This window comes from Lynx canadensis, chromosome B2 (assembly GCF_007474595.2).
Source record: "Lynx canadensis isolate LIC74 chromosome B2, mLynCan4.pri.v2, whole genome shotgun sequence".
Lineage (NCBI taxonomy): Eukaryota > Metazoa > Chordata > Mammalia > Carnivora > Felidae > Lynx > Lynx canadensis.
Window position 1 is genome coordinate 53059864 of NC_044307.1, and position 21773 is coordinate 53081636.

Here is a 21773-nt window from a genome sequence, read left to right on the forward strand (position 1 = left end):
GTGGGTCCTACAATGATTCCAGGGTTTCCCGGTTAGTTGAAATATGGCTTTGGTGGGATTCTGCCTATGGACTTCAGGTAGCTTTATGTGCTTAATTGAGTTTTTCACCACAAATCAGAAATAAAACTCTAATTCAGCAGAAAGGTTTATACGGTTTGGGTGGGGAAAGGATAACAAATAACTAAAACATGGACCTTCTTGTGAGTGTGAATAGGAAACGTTGAAGGATTCTCGGAACTGAATCTGTAGACTGATATTTGCGCTGTTTAAGTGTGTGCTAAGCTGCACCTGGGGTTTCCGATTACTTGCTCTGCTTACTTTCCGATTACTTGAAGACTGTATGGTTTGTGTTTCAAAACAGCAAAGTTTTGATCCTGGCTGTTTCTATAAGCAGTTTGTACCAAAAGATCAGTTTCTGGATATCTCATAACTAAGAACTCCACCGTTCTAGAAGAGAGGAAAATTCAGTCTTTAGAACATGGGGTACATTGCCAGCTGCGCACACTAGGGCAGGTGTCCCATTACTGCCCCCCTGCACAGGGCTGTGTTCTCTGTGAAGAGAGAGACATAAGGGAGACATAGCAGGCAGATCCATGAAGTTCTGTGATCCTGTTTGCCCCTGCATTACCTCCCTGCCAACACTAATCCAAATGCAAAGAGGTAGCACTCTAGATGACAGGCTCCTGCTCTAATACCCATCTCAACCTGATAAGCTGGCTTCTTCTTGGGAATTTAGTTTGGTTTTGTCAATTACCAATATGTTTCCCTTGAGGCTTTTATTACGAATATCTTCAAAGTTAAGTTAGTTGTAATCAATAGTTCTCGTATTTTTTTAAATTTTGTATTTCAATAGTTGTGATGAATATTTATAGAAAGTCCACAGTGCTCACTTGCATATTTAAAGATATTAAAATTTATTCAAAGATAAGATCACCAAGTATTGCTGGAGAAGACTACATAAACAGAACTGATGATTCAGACCCACATTTAATAATTCTGTCCCCATGTGATTTGCATAGGTTACAGAAATGCTTTTTCTTAACATAGTCTTTCTGCTCCTCCTCTCCACTTTGACATATTAACTTTTGCTATTCCTGGCAATGTTTTCTATTGCAAAAGATAAAATTTCAGCCATTTCAACATTAAAAATTACCATAAAGTCAACCAAAAGTGATCACATTTTAATCAAAGTACCTGGAATCAATGAAAACAGTTTTGTTTTATTTTGTTTCATGAATTAAAAACTGCCTTACTATTCTTAGGATCATAGTGACATTTCCTCAGGCAATTTGAATGTGACCTGAAAATTACCAAAGTGGATTATACTCTATGTATCAATCTGTTCTTATCACTGCAGCTGAGACACTGAGATGACAGTTGAACCTTATATTTTTCAATAGTTGAGTAACACCATGCTTGTTTTTACTAAACTTGATGAAAGAGAACGTATGGTAAACTGGATGCATATCACAAACATGGGAGGTCGTAATGTTTCCAGCATATGGCATCTTGCCATTGACCACAGCCTCTTGGAACAAGATAAAGTCGCTGAAATAGTTAACAGATGTTAGCCATACTTGAAATATAAAAGTTCTATTGCTAAAAATTATGTACGGTCAGATGGAGATTTGGCGCTTGGTTCATAATTTAACTGACTTGGCAAATGGAAAGTTGAGATCCAGAGGCATAACGCATAGGACTGAGGCCACACACTTTGCACACTACGCAGAAGCTCATAAACCACTGACAATATGTATACTGTGCTAAGCCAGCTTGATTAAGTATTAACACAGTATTTGATACTTAGGGAAACCTGAAGTTAATTTTCACATCTACTAAATTAAAAAGTTATTTCTATTGGAGCAAAAGAGTAGACTTTTCTCCAAGTTCAAAAGCATATCTACAAATTGTAGTGTTTTACTTCAGCTTCCAATTTACCGATGACTGGATATTACTTTCCACTGATTTCATAATTTGTCCAGTAATATACTTTAAAATTATATCTTTTTTACCCCACTCTTGTCTATTACTTCACATTTCAGAACTACTTGATAGTAATGATTTTCAGATGAGTATCTGTAGATGAAATGGATCTTCTCAGCCTTAAGTCACAAATTTATTCAAGTCAAGCATTGAAGGAGGCTTGTGCTACTTTAGAGTTTGTGGTTTTATTCACAGCTTTGCAAATAAAGTCACCAGCTTCCATCACTTTGTAAATATTGACACCCTGATAAGGAAAAGAAAGGAGACCACTTGGATTAGGGAGAAAGAAGACAAAACAGATTTCCGTTTATTAGTAGTTAATTCACAATTTGAAAATTATTAAACAAAATGTTCATTGTTGATCTGAAGGCAACATTTGTCTCCATGAATTCTGCAGTCAGCATTTTAGTTTCTTATGTTTTAATAAAGCATATCTTGAATCTGCCCTTTCTACAAAATCATAGGCTAGCCATACCTGAAAGACCTCAGAGTAATTCAAGGTTGTACCTAAACTCTAGGAAGGACAGTAACAAAACTAGAAACAATGTACAAAATACCAGTGAAGGGCAATTAAAATTAGAATGGTTTGGAGGAGTTCAGAGATAAGGACTTAAGAAAGAAAATCTTTTTACTATGTAAAGAAACAAACTTGATCAGCCTATAGGAGATAGAAGAAAAGTGAATGCATGATTTTAACCATATTCAGAAACACTATCAGTGTGATATCGAAGGAAGTAGTTGTAGGTCAAATAAAATGAAGTAGTATTTAGTACACATCTGGAACTTGTTTGTGAGGTTGTACTGGCTGAAAGCATAAACAGGATCAACAAAGGCTTAGATAAATCCATGAATGACAGATAGGCAGTTGGGTATGAAGGCCAAGTTTGGGGCATACCCCTCATCTCTTGGGCTTGGTGTAACAAAAGGTCCCTATCAAGGTCTCCACCCAGCACTTCTACTGTCACTAGGGGAGACAGAGAATTAGGTAGATTACCCAGAGGTTGCCCTCAGGTAGCATTTCATAAACTCTCAAGTCCTCCCTTAACATGGACTAGAAACTGTATGGACTTAAAATCGAACAGACTCAGGCTTTCATGCTATTAAGTAATTCTTTTTTTTTTTTAATTTTTTAAATTGTTTTTATTTATTTTTGAGACAGAGACAGAGCATGAGCAGGGGAGGGGCAGAGAGAGAGGGAGACACAGAATCCGAAGCAGGCTCAAGCACACAGCCTGACATGGGGCTCGAACTCATGGACTGTGAGATCATGACTTGAGCCAAAGTCGGACGCTCAACTGACTGAGCCACCCAGGCACCCCACTATTAAGTAATTCTTAATATTTATGTACAAGTTCATCATTTTCTTAAAATAGACAAATATAAATATTCACAGGGCCTTCTCATAACAAGACTCATAAGGAGATCATCATTTTAATACAACCGATTTCTCTCTAGAAACTTGTAGAGCAATGTTTCCTTTGTAGTTTACTTCTTTGTTTTTGGGGAATGATCAAGAGAAATGTTTTGTAAAGTGACACTTATAAATGATTTTCATTTTAATTTTGCTATAAAGTTGTTCTAGGGTACCAACACTTGCTTTGGTCTGAGTTTATTGGTTGCGTCCTGAGAATGGCTTTAGGTGGAACATGTTAGGCACATCTTACTTGATATCCTAAATCCAGTGCTATTGAAGTTTTGTGAATAATTAGCTACATGTGTCTTTCATTTTTGAATTACACCCAGGAAGGAATAACAGAAAGATAACCAGTCTTCTTTGCTCCCCAATAATTCCATTGATAACAAGTATGTTCTGGAATTTGCTGACATTTTACCCAAAAATTTCATTTTGACCTTTCTCTCTCATTTTACTTAACAGAGACCATTATGAAATAACATTGCATGTTTAATATTGAGTCGTTTGTCAGATGCTTAAATAGGTCTCATGTACTATGATATGTTCTGGGGTTTCAAGAACCTCATGGAGAATAAAGTTTCTGTCCTCAGGTTGTTTACAGTAAAGCAGGCAATGTGGAGCCCTGTTGAGGGGAGGGGAGGGGACCCTGTATTATAATTAAAGACACTGACAGAGTAATGCCCAGCTGATTATGAGGGCAGAGGGTGGGTTAGTCAACCCACTGAGGATAAGAAAGTAGTGAGGAATGTGTCAGGAAACTGTGTCAGGAAGGGTAAATCCTGACTTGAGTGTTACCTGGGGAGTATAAGTCTTTGAGAAGGAGGACCAATGGGGCACTGCAGGCAGAAGAACAGTACAAAGTACCTGAAAAAATGGATACTATATATGTAGGATGATAGGCAGAGATGACTTGAAAAGTTATGACTAGGAGCTATGAGGTGACAGAACACAGCTTTGCTTTTCAGTAAATGAGAACCCACTTTGGGTGCTTGAGAAGAAACCAGGCATATTCACATTTGTATTTTGGATGAAATCCTCTGATAGCAGCATGAAGATGGATTTAAAGGCAAGTCAGAAGCCTGCACACCAGTGTAGAGGATGAATACCCAGAAAAGAGATAAGGGATTGTGCTGACATAGTAAGGGTATTAAGGAACAAACAACCAAAGTAACTTACAAGTGGCTCTTGGTAATTGATTGGACATGGGAGCCATGGTGACACGGGAATTCTACAGAGAAGCTTGGCTTATTAGCTGGGTAGCTGGTTGAATTGCAACTCCTACCCAGTGTAACAATCCTCTCCTTAAATTGTGAATTCTTCTGAATGAAGCTATGGCTTATTTGCATTTCAGCCCCCAAGGTCTAGAACATGACCTGGTACATAATAAGCATGAAAGCATCAGCTAAGTTCAAGTTGGTCATCTAAGTCATGGCCATACATTTTTACTGGAAATGATTAGGGAATTTTGTAAATGAAAGAGTTTCTCCTAACCAGGGAAGACAGGCTTTTGGTGTTAAGTCCCAGGTGATATTACCTATCACCCAGTAAATGTCACTGGAGCATCTCTGTGTAAAGGGAACAGATGTAATAATCATTCACTAGCTGCAGGGGGAGCTAGACACATTATACATTATACAACCTCAGGGTAGGTTCAGAGGTAGTAGCACACAAGTTGGCGTGGAAACCCAAATGTGAGGAACCCAACAGTATGGACCTGGGGATCAAGCAGAGAGACACTAGAAGAGTTTTTGAAGATGGTAGCACTTCACTCTTCAGGTGAAATTGAGTATGGGGAGTAAGGCCAACCAAGTGGTGGTGGCACATGGTGCTGCAGGACCTTTAATGTAAGTAGTGTGAGGAGAGAGAAAAGATGAGAGAGAGGAGCAACATTCCATTTTGTAATTCAGATGATGCTTTCAAGTAATGTTAACAAGCATGTGGTGGGATGCCTGGGTGGGTGGCTCAGTCAGTTAAGTGTCCGACTTCAGCTCGGGTCATGGTCTCACCACTTGGGAGTTCTAGCCCCGCGTCGGGTTCTGTGCTGACAGCTCAGAGCCTAGAGCCTGCTTCAGATTCTGTGTCTCCGTCTCTCTGTCTTTCAAAAATAAATAGAGTTAAAAAAAAAAAAAAAAGCATGTGGCAAAACTAATCAGTAATTTAGGTGAATATTGTAGAGGATGTGACTTTCCAGGTACTTTTTTTTAAAGAGACTATTCTTTTTTAAAGAGACTAGTGTCTCATGCCGTAAGTACTGTTAAGCTCTCCTTTTTCCTGACCATTTCAATAGTGCCCTGGGCCCTTTTCCAGAAGCCCTAGTTGTCAGTGCAAGAAAATCAAGATCTCCATTTCCTCCTAGGAAAACATCCATCCAAAACAAAACGGCAAAAATAACAATCCTAACGGCAAAGACACAGGCTCTGACTCACAGTGTGTGAAATCAAATCAGATGATACATGAAAAAGTACTTTGGAGGTCATGAAGCACCATAAAAATGTGACATGGTAGCATTATTGGTGATGGGGCTATAGCAATAAGTTACTTTATAAAGCCCCCTAAAGAGTTTTTATTGTGTTTTCCCACTGTGCATTTTAGCAGATAGCAAAAGTGTAGTAAAACTTTGACCTCAAAATTGCTTCCCAAATCTGAGACACATTCCCCTTTGTATCTGCAAGGCATGCATGAATATTAAAATATGTTAAATTACTTACTGTGTTGAGCCCCAAGCCATTAAGCATATATATCAAATCCTCAGTGGCTACATTCCCAGAGGCACCTTTTGCATACGGACAACCACCTAATCCTGATACTGCAGAGTCCACCACATTAATTCCCATCTGGAAAACAAACCAGAACACTCAGGGCTTGTCTATTTATGGCACGCAAATTGTTGAATTTCTATTTAACCTGTTCCAAAGAGCAAATAAGCGAAATCTAAACCCATTATGCAAACATACTCACTTACTCACCTGCTGCTAGAACAGTCCCTGGGGTGCTGATTTCTTTTCTATCTAATCTTGTCTGTTAGGCTAATGGAAATTCTAAGGATCTCAGGAAGGAGAATAATCTTAGATAAAAATTAAAATGGTGTTATTCATAGGGGGTGAAGCTTGAAGTAAGATGAATTCACTCTCAGGTCATAGATATTCTCCAACCAATTCTCTAGCTCTATCCTGGTAGTATTATATAAACACAAAATATTTCCAACATCCCAGCTCAAAGTCAGTGTGCCTTAGAAGACTGGACTTAGTGGTAGGGTCACTGTATTTGAAGTAGTATTTTAATAGACTCAATTCACCTATTCAATTCACTTGATCTTTATTGAGCCACTATTTTGCATACCCAAACCTGCTGCTTTGGGAGAACTGAAGAGACACTTGTAAGGCAAGCCATCCACCGCCAATGCTAGTTCCATCTCACAGTTATTGGGTCCTCATTAAGTGCTAGACGTTACTCCTAACATCTTAGGAGTATTAACTGCTAACCTTCACAAAAAAACCTCATAAGGAAGATATTCTTCTATCCTCGAATCACAGATGAAGAAACTCAAGTACAGCAGGATTACAGAATTTGCCCAAGGTCACCTCTGTCTCCAGAGAATTCAACACTGGGATTATGGTCTCTGGAAACATGCACATTGGCACAGGTTATGCAGGTAGGGACAGGAAAGCTAGAAGGTGTATGTGCTGGAGGTGGTTTGGAAGACATGATCACAGCGGGGTCTGAAAGGGGTGTTGGAGATCGGGATCGGAGAAGACTGAGAAGACAGGGAGGCATGTATGCTTCTATAAAATGTGACAAGTGGATAATCACATGCTACCAAGAGGCCTAATCTGATTCTTCATCACCTGGGAATTGAAGAAAAAGTAACATGGTCTTAGCTAAAATGAGAAGCACCTGAAATCAGAGCTCTTGGGTGGCCAGCTGGCTTGATAATCTGAATGTTTCACAAGATCCCTGATGCTGCTCTTGCTGCTACTCTGGGGATCACACTTCCTTTTGCTTTTCTTTATCTTTCTGATAAACTTTTTGTTTTAGAATGGTTTTAGATCTTCAGAAAACTTGTGAAGAACAGAGCATTCCCATATATTATGCACCTAATTTCCTGTGTTATTACATTATCTTACACTATTAGGGTAAATTTGTCACAGCTGATGAACAAATATTGGTATGTTATTAAAGTCCATTCGTTCTTTAGATTTCCTTAGTTTTGAACTTAATGGCCTTTTCTGTCCTTTTATTTGGGTTTGTCTGATGTTTTTTTTTTTTTTTTAATGGTTAGACTAAAATTCTGAAATATTTCAAGAAAGACAACAGAAGTAAAATGCCCTTCTCAATACATCGTATCAAGGGTACATATGATCAACATGTTTTATGACTCATATGCACCTTGATCACCTGGCTGAGGTTGCATTTGTCAGGGTTCTTCTGCACCAGGAAGTCCCCACTCCCCACTTTCTAGATTATGCTCTTTGGAGGAAAGTCATTATGTGCAGCTCGCACTTAAGAGGTAGAGAGTATCTACAGAAATTATTTGAAATTCTCCCATTTGGGGGATTTGTATATTCTCCTCTATCTATTCAAACATTATTTTTTTTCAGTAGGGACTCATGGTATTTTTTTCAGTTTGGTGTACAATATTACTTTCTATATTTGTGGCTCAAGTTGCTTGAGATTTGGTTTTTAGCTCCTGGGTCCCTTTGTCATACCAAGGGGAGGGGACTGTGCTTTTTGAATCACTCTTCTAGATATCCTCTTAAGAGTTAAGAGGATATCTACCAAGGCCTACAAGTTTAAAAAAAAAAAATTGGATGATAGACCAAAACATTTAACAGTGGTCATCACTGGGTGGTGTGATTACAGGTAAATTTATTCTGTTTGTCTTTGTTTTCCAGTTCCTCCACAATGAATGTTAATTATATATAAAGAAAAAAAAAAAGCTCTGTAAACCATAGTCTGTAGTAGAATGAGAATGAACATAAATGAATCTAAGATTCGTTTTCTTGATTAAAATCATTATTTTGCAATTAACTGATCTTCCTAGCATGTGAAACTGCAGGGTTGCTCTGCATACAAAATCATTGAATACAGACATGATCTGAGTGAAAGTGAAAGGTTACCTGGAAAATTGCCTTTACCTCTTTCCTAGCATCAGAATAGCTGTAGACATGGATTTTCTGTTAGTAAGCTCTATTCCCAAATTAATTGATTCAATCCTACGCAATATGTGACTTTAAAACAAAGTTGAAGAGATTATTAAAGTATACATTACCTGCGAAGGAGAACATTAAAATATCAGTGCCTTTTAAATTGTCTCTCCAAAATAAAAAATCACAGTACTATTTTAAAAGTATTTTTTTATGCAGTATCTCCTACATTCTGATCTCTATTAAATGCGCAGTTCTGTTCCCTAGAAATAACTCTTAATGGATAATGTTGACCATATACTAAGATTTTTAAACAAGCTGCTTTGGAAACTTCTAGTCTTAGTCAACTAAGAAAATTTGGTTTTACTATGTATGTTTTCTTTACTTCCCTATTCCATTAGAAATGATACATATTATCATGTAAACAAGTTCTTGACCCAGTAGGAAGAAAAATATTTGATTCTTGATGGTAAATAGAAGGATGTTTTTGTACTTAATTATTGAAATCATGATATTATAGTAAATGTCACTACTTTTACTATATTACTATCATGTATTTGAAAATAATAGATAGGCTCTTAGATGATTTTGTCATAAAGAGATTCTTTGCATTAAAAGATCATTCTTAGAAACCCCCTTCCCAGGTCTCCAAACAGAAACCACTACTTTCTGGTTCTTTGAGGTGTGTGTGTGTGTGTGTGTGTGTGTGTGTGTGTGTATACACGTGTGTGTCCCCGGGGTGTGTGCACAAGAGGTTTTCTTGTACCATAGATCGCAAAACAAAGCATTTGCTTTTTGTTTTGGAGAAAAGGTTATCTGTAGATGAGTAGCCACAAGGTGGCAATGCAGCTTCAAAATCCACCAAGTTAAAGTTAAGCATTTACAACCCTACTGGGTTCCAGCCCCCCAAAATGGCAAACATGTAAATGAATCACTTTGTATTATACAAATAAATATTTTCTCTTTAAGAGAGGAAACTTACAAACTGTGGTTCAATATATTCAGTGTATGTTTTATTAGTCTTTCTTTGAATAGAACATATTTATGAAGTGCATTCTATGTGCCAGGAACTTGGAATACATACAAAATCCTGTAGCTCATGGGGTTTAGCATTAGAAATTAAAATTACTATATATTTTGTCACTGAGAAGTTATCAAACTGGAGGTCATTTTCTCTAGGGTAAGAGAACTAATTCTCCCTAAAATAAAACTCAGAACTCAAAGGGTGGAGGTGTGGTTGGCTCCCACATTTCTCCAAGCCTATGCTTAAAGCTATTAATCCAGTGACCAGGAAATGATAAACTTGTTGAGTTCAGTTACATGTGCTCTGTCTGCTTGAGCTCTGCAGTTACGCGCTTGGACTTAAGGGCTGAGAAAAATGAATGAAATATTAGGACCCACTTTTTCTGGAAAATGGTAAATTATAGATCTACCATGAGCACATCACTCTGTGCTACAATCTTAGGTGAGCTCTATGGAGTAGTAATCTTGTGTACTGCTTAGATGCCCAAACCATGCTGATATTCTAACAAAAAGTACATCTTGACTTTTTCTTGGTGCTTGCTGTAAGAACTTACTTCCCAAACAAAACTGAAGAATACCTTAAGAGGTGTCAAATCATTTTGCAAAATTTACAATGTCCTATATGTTCATGATTTCAAAATATCTAATGGAATCTAAAATTTTAGGTATTGAGGATACTAAAATCTTAACATACCAAAATTCTGTATATTCCTTAAGGTTTGAAATAGCATTTAATTTCTTTACCCCCTGAGATCAACTTTCTCTTTAAAAATAACCGTTATGTTAGATTTAATTTAAAAATAAGGTAATTTCCGATAGTGTAAGTTACACATTTTGGATTTAAGTTACTCAGGGAAAAGGCAAATATTCATGTAGGATACCTATTAAAAATATACTCATGTTTCTAATATTTGTCTCCTTAGCCATTCCTCATAGCTAGTATCCCCTCTAACATAGGATTGCAATTTTCCATGCATGAGGGGCTACTTGTCTTCCAGGGATCAGACCAGATAGCACTTATGGACCATGACATTCTTTCAAATAAGCCCAGATCTTGCCTTGAGATACTTCTCAACCAGTACTCTAAACAATTAGTATATATTGAGTTATGATACCACCTGAGAAATAGCACTCTATGCCATTCATGTGCACTGTGAATATAACATATTACATAAATCACAGATAATGAACACTTAGCATACATGAATAAAGTCCAGTGTTTTAATTAAGTGACATATATACAAAAATTGGTATGTAAATGACAATAGGCATATAAATTGCTGTTGGGGGATAACTAAGCCATTGGTGAGTGGTTATTAATACTTTCATATAATATCCTTTATCTTTGAACAGATTTTCTGACATACTTCATTTTTTTTTGCCTTACTATACATAATGAGATAGATTATATTCTTACCTTCATTTAGTATATTTCAAATGGAGATAGAAATGGGACTGTGTACATAGGAGGGGGTAAGGAAATGGAAAAAGAGATAACAAGGAAATTCTCAACTGCGGTAAGACAAAATAATAAATACTATTAGTGAAAATGTATTGAATGTTTATTTCGTCACAGATACTGTGTCATATGCTTTACATATGATAAAGTCACACAAAGTTAGTGTGAAATGGGTGGTAACCCAGGCCCATTTTACTGATGAGGGAACTGAGCCTCCAAGAAGTCAAACAATATTTCTTGCTTTTTGCAGTAGCTGTGTGCTACTGCCCAATGTTAATTGTTAACGTTTAATGGGCCCTGACTATATGCAGGGCAGATGACTAAACACTTTCCATTTAATCCTTGTAATAACTTCAGGAGGTGAAGTGAGAATTAGGAAGAAAACACTGACAAATCAAAAGCCTTCCCATTTCTTATGACGCTTTCTTCAACTTTCTAAAAAGTCTGTACACAATTTAGTAACGAGAGATTTGAGAAATTAAATGATTGCTGTCCAAAGGTTTTTTTTTTCCCCTATGAAGCTAGACCAAGAAAATAGCCAGAAATGTTAATATAGATTTATGTTCGAGTAGATATTCTTTGTAGCATGATTTGTAACAGGAGAAAGAAGGCCATAAGTTAAATGTCTGATAATTGGGAAGTAGTTAACACATTAGATAAGATGGACTATTTATTATGAAATCATTAGATACCCACTGAAAAAACACATTCAGTGAGGAACAAACCTCCATATGTTTGAGTCACTATTCATTTTGAGGTGTGCAGTAATATTGGCACAGCCAATTAGAGCTGATATACCAGCTGATGAGATAGGTTAAAATCTACCATTTTGCAGCTAGTTTCTATTCTATCTTTTCTTTTGTTAATGGAGCATTTCTTAATGATTTTATTATCTCTTGAGACGATTTCTCTTGGCATCATCTACTTTTGCCTGTTCTTGAGTGGACGGTGCTACTATACCGCACTTCTCCAGTAACCTGTAGAAAAGGACAGAAAAATGTCCTTTGAAGTAGAGTGAGGAGAGGATGGACACAGGTACAGAGATGTGTTAAAGCAACACAGACCTCGATGTTTTCAGGAAAATAAATGATCAGTAATCTACCTCTTTAAATTGTTCAGTAGTTACCCTATGGTTTACAATAGAAATGTTTAATAAGTACCTTCAAATATCCATGCCACATATAATGAAAGACCTTAAGACAGTAGATTGTCCATTCCATCCAACCACCCTTTGTGCTGTAGTTTCCTCACCTTTACTTTTATAATCCCCTAATACATTTACATACCCATAACATGTTGCTACTCTTTTTGCTTTAGGCAGTTATCTTTTAGAGCAATTAAAATAAGGAAAAAAATTCACTTTGATTTACTCCACTTTGAGTTCTCTGAAGAAACTTGACAAGAACATCAGAGATTCAGATCACAGTATTCAGTTAACACTTTTTGGAGGTGGATGAAGGAAGATGAGTTACTGAAAGAGACAAGGAGTTCAGGAGGAGGTCCAATGTCACAAGCCAGAGTGGGAAAATTTTCTCTAAATACTTACACCACAGTAATGAAGGCTTCACAGGAGGAGAAGGCTTTCTATTTAAGGAAAATAAGAGCCTAGAAAAACTACTGGATATGAAACTGACAAATTTTGAAATGGATTGTTGCAGCATAGACAGGACAGGGAGAGCTAGCAATTACTTGAAAAACAAATGGAGAGCATACAGCCTAGTACTTAAAAAACCAGTTTAGGGACACCTGTATTTGAACCTGTTCTGCCACTTGTTAACTGCATGATGTTGATAATTTTACTTTACTTCTCTGTCCCACCAACTGTAAAATGAATATAATAGTACTAAATGATGGCTTGTTTACTATTTTGTGAGATCTTCCATGGGAAGTGCTTACCACATAGTTTGGCACATAACACTCTGCAAATGTTGGCTTTAACAAGGATAGGTCAAGAATATAGAGACAGAGGGCATGTGGTCTTAAAGAAAATTAGGGCATAATTGGGGGTATGTGAATGGAGAGATAAGGGGAATATCTGAGACCTATAACTTGGAAGCCTTAAGGGACAAATTAAATGAAGTAAAGAATGAGGGGCGCCTGGGTGGCGCAGTCAGTTAAGCGTCCGACTTCAGCCAGGTCACGATCTCGCGGTCCGTGAGTTCCAGCCCCGCGTCAGGCTCTGGGCTGATGGCTCAGAGCCTGGAGCCTGTTTCCGATTCTGTGTCTCCCTCTCTCTCTGCCCCTCCCCCGTTCATGCTCTGTCTCTCTCTGTCCCAAAAATAAATAAACGTTGAAAAAAAAAAAATTAAAAAAAAAAAAAAAAAAAAAAGAATGATACCAGGGGCGCCTGGATGGCTCAGTGGGTTGAGTGTCTGACTTAGGCTTAGATCATGATCTCACAGTTCGTGGGTTTGAGCCCAGTGTTGGGCTCTGCACTGGGATCCTCTCTCCCACCCCCAACCCCACCCCCATCTCTCTCTGTCCCTCTGTCACTTGCACTCTCTCTCAAAATAAATAAATAAACTTTAAAAAAAAAGAATGATGCCATACATAGAAGAGAAAATTCACAGAGCAAAACCCTTAGGAGATGTGGATGAATTTGGGATTAAGGCAGAAACATGGAGTTGAGCTAGAAATTAGTGGAGAAAACTGTCCTTTGAAGTAGAGTGAGGAGAGGATGGACAGAGGTACAGAGATGTATTAAAGCAACATGGACCCTGAAGTTTTCAGGAAAACAAATGATCAATAATCTCAGAAACACAGTGACTGAGTTTATCTGCTGAGATTTCAGAAACAAGTTATGTCATTTCTGGCTCCCTGATACTAGCTTCTCTTAGACCCAGCCCTACCCTGCTCTTCCCACACTCTTTGATGTGTGCACAAATAGGTAGATGGATAATGGGGAGGAAGAAAAGTGGACAGATCAATAAATAACACTGGAAACAATAAAAATTGTACCTATACATTTTTCATAAGAATCTGTAAACTATTTTTCATAAGGATCTATAAATTCAAGAGTTTTACAACAATACAATTTAGTCTATTTCCCTTGTGATTAATTGATTTAAAGGGAACTAAGCACCTGAGTTCTTTGTGGGGTTACCAAAAGTCACAGAGGTCATTAGTTCTTGAGGTGGATCTGGATTCTAGAGGTGGATCTTGTCTCTGGAATTTCACTAGTAGGAGGTAAATAAATTCTAGTTCCAAATGAATGTTAGTGGGAAGACTATCTAATGGTATAAATATGCAACTAAATATTAAGTTTTAAAAAAGTTAAAATAATGAAAGCACAGTGATGCTGACAAGAATTAAGTGTCAATGTAATCAATATTCATAAACCAAGAAGGGCTTGGGATAATAGGAGGACCAAATTTGGGGGGCAGTGGAGAGTCAAAACAGCAAGATATATATATTAACTGTATGAGGGCAAGAACGTTCCTCTATCTCACTTCATCATAGGCTCAGTATATGGCATAGCTCTTAGAACATAATAAGTTATTACTCAAATATTTTTGAAAGAATTGGACAAGTAATGTATCTAAAACAATACATGCAATACCAAGACCCGGTGTAAGTATAACTACACATGATAATAAATGAACTTGATACAATTCGATTGGAAACACAGAACTACATAAGGAGGACACTAAAATAAATGAAATGGTTCAGTGGTTCACTACCTATGTTGTTTGTTCCCTAAACCTCCTTTTCTTAGAACCGTCTTCTCACAAAGATGGGTTCCTGGAACCTGTTTGTGTGTTCAGTGACTCCTTATTCAGCGCAGTTGATGGACCTCAATTGAGTCAATCACAGTCTCCTCTCCCAGAACTCATAACGGACACAAAGATAGAATTCACCTTTCTAAAAGGTCAGATGTACAGCATATGAACTATGGAGAAACAACTTTTTATATGAGCAATGGAAAAGCAGAGAAATTCAGTCTGCAGTAAGAGGGAACAGGAAGCATCACTGAATCAGAAATGTCACCCGAATTTCAGACAGCTTCTCAGTCTTTCTGAGGTCCAGTTTCACTTCCTATTTACCTTTGTTTTTGAAATAACTTTTAATCAGAGCTATGTCAAGTGTCTTCAACCATATAATATTCCTAGGAAGTAGGTACTGTCATCATTTTATAAATGAGAAAACTGAGTCACAGAATGTTTAATATGACCATGCATAGTGTTACATATTTGATAAGTGATTAAGCTGAGATGCAGGATTAGGTGAAAAAGTCTCCAAATGTCTGCTCTTGTGTGTGTACTTATTTAGGAGGTTTTCATGAGACATCCCTGTATCCTCATAACAAAGGGTCCTTTTTGCTTAAGGTAGTTTGAGTTGGCTACTGTGGCTTGGAAACAAAGAGTAGTAACTAACACATCATTAAGTTAATGACCTGGCAGAGAAGATACTCATAAAAACAAAGAACTATAATACAAAGTATAGTGTGGTAGTTATTAGGAGAATTATAAACAGAGCTATTCAGAAACACCAGTGAGACGGTTTCTATATTTTGTAAGGGAGCAAGGAAGGAGGGGCAGGGTGAAAAGGTTGATGAATAGTTTGGCTCAGCTTTGGGCCTTGAAGGATGTTGACAAGTGGGGGATGGTGAGGGAAAATATATTCTACAGAGAAAGAACAGCTTGAGAAAAGGCACATATGATGAACAGGCCAAGGATGTACTGAGAATATTTTAATGAGTCCTGTACTGTAGGGGCTGTTGAGGTGTGGAAGGAGTGCGGTTCCAGATCACGATAGGCCCTGAATGCCTTTCTCTGGGGTATGAGCTTTATTTCCTACAAAATAAAGAACTACTTAAGGTCCATGAATAATCATGGCATCATAAGCATTTGTTTCACTCAAAGTTTGTTATCAGGGGAGCAATAATGGAGATGGATAGAGGTTAAGAAATATGTAAGCAGAAGTACTTGTTAGAAAAATTAGGGCAATGCATGAAGCCAATAGTGATGAGTATTTAAAATGAAGCTTTTGTCATTGACAAAAGCAGACTTCTAGCTTAACAGCTAATAGAAGGATGATCCATTAGCTGGAATGGGATACAGAATCAACTCCAGTAAAAAGTAGAAAATCATTATAGATATTTAAAACAAAACTGGATATTTAACATGTCATTTCTTAAAGCATTCATGCTTGTTCAAAACTAGCATTAATTCTTCTTAATCTTTAATTGTATACCTATTTCTTCTTGCTCACTTATATCTGGGGTGATCAATGGCTTTGGTAATGTTTAAATTAATGGTTAAGCATTCTTATAACCCAAAGAATTGACCTCTCTTGGGCAGTGAAACAATTAAAAAAGATATGGCATTGTGCTTCCTGGCTTGAAGATTTCTCCTCTCTGTTGAGTACTAGGGGTGTAGTTGGGGTAATAGGTGATAGAAATTTCAGACAGGTTAAGGGAAACCCTAGAATGCATGAGAGTGGTCCTGCTTATAAAGGTGTATTCTGGGAGTGTATAAGACTCAAAAGCTCCCATCCAACTGGCTAGAATGCCAGCTCAGCAAAGGTGAAGTGAGGAGCCTGGCAAGTGGGACCCAAGGTAGCCTCAAGGACAATAGAGCACTCAAACTGGCCACGGAAAGCATACAACAGTTTTGTATATCCCTCACCAGAGGTAAGAGAGCACAAGCAAATGTGAGAGAACTAGGATAATGACCAGGAAGGAGCCAAGTATGAGCCAACATCTATACACCATGATTACCTATCACAAGGGGGCAAGGCTGAATAGGATGGAGAGATGCATCAGAGGAGATGAGTGAGGACTGAGAATGCCATAAAACCAGGTAACCCCTGACTAATGGTGGATGGGTACTCAAACTCCCTTCAAGTAGACAAGCTCATAGGAACAAAAGGCAAAGAAGGGCAGGGGAAACTTGAGGCACTGAGTTTTAAATGGAAATGATTCAGCTGATTTGACTTCAGCCATTTATTAGGAGATATTTGGAGCATTTAAACTGGAGGGATTATTAAACTGAACATTGTCACTTACTTACATAGAAAGTTTAAAACATTTCACAATGTTATATCACTGTATGATTACCACTCACATCCTTATTGTTCATTTCAAATAGTTCAAGTTCATTCTGATTCCCAAATGACTTACCAAAAAACTTGCTTACTCTAGAGACGCCATTGATCAGAATATCTCACAAGATATTTATGGTTATAATGGTGTTAAGTTTTCTAAGCAGTGAGTATAACTTGAAAAGAGAGAAAGCTGAATATACATGAAATCAAAATGGATTTTCCTCCAGTTGAAGCCAATTATTCAGAGAAGGTAGGAAAACAAAAGTATACACTTAAATATATAGCAGGTGAAGTGGGTTTGGAGTAAACCAACATATCTGGAAAACATGATAGGATCAATGGTTGAGGCAATTGTGAGCATTTTGGATAAGGCTCAGAGGTAGATAATAGTTGTAGTTACATAGTTCAAGATCATTATGTGGTCAAGAAAGTAGACATATTTTGTATGACTCCCCAGGAAAATGGACAGAAGTAGATTTTGCTTGATTATGAGAGAGAACTCGGTAGCCATTTAAGGCTGCCCCAAATTAAATGGTTAACACTCAAAATAATTATCTCCATGCCACTGAAACTATTAAAAGACTGTCTAAAGATTGTAGAAAGAATCCCTTCTCCAGTGAGTGAAGCTATTGGCTTTGAGGCTCTCTAGGATTTTATCCAATCCTAAGGCTTTCTATAAATGCATATTTAACTTAGCTTGCTCAATACCATCTAATTTTGTCATAAAGTTATAAACATAGATCACATTAAAATATTAAGTGTTTCTGCTATTGTGATTTGAGGTAGCACATTCCTGTGGTAGGTCTATTCCTTGGCATCTGTACATGACAGGCAAATTCTAAGCAAAGACACAGTGACTTCTTGGGATGGTAACATTCAATAATCTTCTAGATGGCATACAACTGTGTGTCCAGTGCTAATAGCCAAGAAAAAAGACTTTTAACACACAGTTTAAGAAAAAAACTTGAAGAGTCTCCTAAAAGGTGTCAAAACCATACATATTTGGTGTATATGGCAAGCCTGCCAAATACCACTACAGTTACAAAAGCTTAGGATTTGTTTTAACTTTAATACTTACAAGCACCTAAGATTCAATGCCGTCCTTAGTTAAGAGTTAAAATAGAGAAGCAGATAGGAATTTTTAGATATGAGTCCAAGTACTATTCCCTCTCTTGGCTAGATAACATTCAGAGAAAAAGAAATCACTTATGAAATAAGTAGGAAAATACAACATTAACCATGGGAAAATGGATTGATATGGCCAAATATCCTGTTTGGGTGAGAATAAAGTTAGACTCCTCAACTTTTACAACAGAACGAGAAACCTTCCACCTGCATCTCTGATTCCAAATTGTGTAGCCCAGTGATACTCAAGTGTCTGCTTGTCTGCCCCTTTTTGGTTCCTGGTTTTGTTTTGTTTTGTTTTTTATTTTGAGAGAGTGAGCAAGAACATGTACATTGGCAGGGGAGTGGAGGGGGAAGAGAGTGAGAGAGAGAAAGAATGAGAGAATGAGAATCCCAAGCAGGCTCCATGCTGTCAGCACAGAGCCTGATGTGGGGCTTGACCTCATGAACCATGAGATCATGACCTGAGCCGAAATCAGGAGTCAGAGGCTCAACCAACTGAGCCACCCAGGCACCCCACCCTTTTTGGTTCCTTAACACAGGGGACTGAGCTGTGTAGCCTGCATTCCCCCAACTTCCATGTCAGCTAGATTCCAACTGGTTCAGCCAACAGAAGGCTCTGATGGAGGAAGAAGCTAGAACATTTCCCCCTCTGATTCAGGTGGTATTTTTAGCACAGCCTGTTTCCTCATTGTCTCTAAATGTTGACCATGGACAGGCCCATCATGGTTCCACTTCCGTCCTGGTGACTCTGGATGGTGGGCTCCTATAACAATGTCTTCTTTGTCCAGCCTCATGGCCTCACCGATGTTGCAGTGTGATTTCCTGTTGCTGCTAATCTCAGGAGTGCCACTTTAAAAGTAAGAGCACCAGGGTGCAAGATATAAGGAGATATCCACTCTCAGGGTGGAACAAATACAGTTAACACCTGAAAATGAGTGCACCCTGGGCACTGGGTTACCCTGCCCTAACCCAGATCTCACTCATCTTTGGTTGCTTTGCTGCCTAATGATTAGTTTTATGGTTCTCCTTTCACTGTACACAATTTCCTGGATTCAGTTGCTTATATGGCTCCTGCTTTCCGGCTGGACCCTGAGAGACTCAAGCATCCTTTTCATAGAGTTCAATCTGAATTTGTTTCCACCTAGCTGTTGTCAAAGGCAGATTGAGAAAATATTAAAGGAAGACCTTTTAAGAAATATACAGTCCCCCCTCTTCTAAGTATTTGAATTCTAGTCTTAAATGAATTTAGTTTATCAGAAAGATCTACACCAGGATCTCATCAGCTCAGACTCCTGCAGAGATAGCTTCCCTGAATCCTATTTTAAGGTTATTTTCTTTCATTTACTGATAGTCCTTATAAAACATAAAAAATAAGTCTCGTGATGGACAATTTTCCCCCACATATATCTTAAAACCTCCTGATGAATATCCCATTCATTAATTTTACTATATTGTATCCTGTATTAATCAGGATGATCAGGTTGAATTACTTAAGGGAATAAAAATGGGGGAAATGTGTTGGTTTACTTAAGTGGACTGCGGAGAGTTCCCCTAATCTTGGGAAAGACTGGACCCTTTCTGTTTCTTTCTCTCTCTTTCCCTACTCCCTCCCTTTCTCTTCACCCACCCCCCATCATTTATTTTCTGTGTTGGCTTTATTTTTTTTTCATATATTCTATACCAAAGGTCACAGAATTTTATGTAAGAAAAGTGAGCACTTTTTCATGAGCTCCAACCAGGAAACTACTGGGAAAGGGATATTCGTTGAGCCCCCTTGAATCATATGTCCATTTCTAACTAGTTATTGAAGCAAAGTGCACTAGAGTACAAAGATTTCTTGTAGGATGGTCATGAGTGTACCATTTCCTATACTTAGGGGTGGTGTGTGTGTGTGTGTGTGTGTGTGTGAGTGTGTGTGTGTGTGTGTGTATGTGTGTGTGAGTGAGAGGATGGGGAACATGCTGTAATTTCTCTGCCCTCACAAGAAGTACATGGTCAGCCTGGTAAGGAAATGGTTTCTTAGAAGAAGGAAGGTGTTATTTTCACAGATCAAACAAGAATTCTTCAGTAAATTGCTTTTGTGGAAGCCACTCATTATATTCCATTTAAGTGTCAATACCATAACAAGATTTGTGTAACTCTTTAGGTCTTTGTTTTTAGAAAACTTGCAACATCATTTAATGCTCAGTAGTGCAAGTTTTCATCACGTCATTTAACAAACATTTATTGAGTTCCTACATTGTTCTGGGTGTCAGCTCTAGAGTAGTGGAAAATAACATGCACATAACATGTACAAATACATGCTTTTATGGAGCCATCTTTCTGATGGAGGGTAAAACACTTAACATGGTTAAACCACAAGATAAGAACGATGCAGGAAACAATTTACAGGGGAGAGATGCCAATGTACACCATTATTCTTCTACGGAACACTGCTTGAGAAAGGAGTATTTGAGCTGAGACCTGGGTGAAGTAGGAAAATGAACTAAAGAACTTAAATGAAATAATTGCCTATAAGGCAAAATGAACAAAGAACAAAAGCCTTGAAAAGGGATGATGCTCTGTGTGTTCAGAGCAGTGAGCAGACCACAATGACAGAGTAGTAGGAAACAGGGAGACAGTGTTAGAAAATAACACCAGACGCTTACCAGGGCCAGATATTGTAGACAAGTATATTTTAATAAGGTGTGTATCATTAGGATAGCAGATGGGAGTCTCAGCATTTTTTCAATGATAGGAATAGAATGGAAAACATCTTGGGGCATTATACTTTTTTTCCATATCACAAAACATTTTACTGTATGATAGGTCATGATGTTTTGGATTAATAAACTACAGTGGACTAGGGAGAATGTTACTGGCCAAAGCTGATGAAGCTATTAACAAATTAATTGAAGACATGTTTGTGCTTTCCTGTCAAATAAAACATGTTTACTTGAATAAAAGTCTCCTGTAATTGACTACAGGCTATGTAGTTTCTTACTTGGACGATACAATATGAATTTCATAAATATCCATTAGTTGAAATAGTTCTGATTTCACAAGGAGACCTCTTCGATCAAAATTACTATGAAATGATAGCTCTTATGAACATATTCAGCATTGTCAATCAACCAATACTTACCAAATACACCCTTACAAAGGCTCAGCATACCAGTATATTTAAGATACAGTTCTTGATAGAAAAAAAAAAACACCTTATAACCTAGTAGAGAAGATATGATGTACATATGAATACACAGAAGGACGACTGTGAGAAGTACTAATTCAAGTCAATTAGGAAAATATAAGAGTTCAAGGAGGAAGGAAATTATTTCAGGCCATGTTAATCAGGGAAGGTTGCATGGAGGAAATGACATCTGAATCTGGCCCTGAAGAGTAGGATGATTTTACAGAGTATGGCACTTGGGAGTAGTCCTTCAAAAAGAACTGAAAACACCAATGACTGAACTTGTTAATAACAGTTTCCTGTTTATTGATATTTAACATGAGCTCGATTCTTCCCACGATGTAGCCCAATTTTGTAGAAGTATCCAAAATATTATTTACTATGAAAACATTTATTAAGTGGTTTCTA

General features: G+C 37.6%; 1 protein-coding gene across 1 annotated transcript in view; it reads right to left on the bottom strand.

Annotated features, from left to right (window-relative positions):
• Positions 1–891: 891 nt before the first annotated feature.
• HMGCLL1 (3-hydroxymethyl-3-methylglutaryl-CoA lyase like 1) overlaps positions 892–21773 on the bottom strand; it is a 192306-nt gene continuing 171424 nt past the window's right edge. Inside the window, exons 8-9 of the mRNA XM_030315732.1 lie at positions 6106–6231; positions 892–2227 (exon numbers count right to left, since the gene is read on the bottom strand). Of these exons, the coding sequence (XP_030171592.1) occupies positions 2126–2227; positions 6106–6231 (228 nt within the window). The 3' untranslated portion in view covers positions 892–2125. The remainder of the gene's footprint in view (positions 2228–6105; positions 6232–21773) is intronic.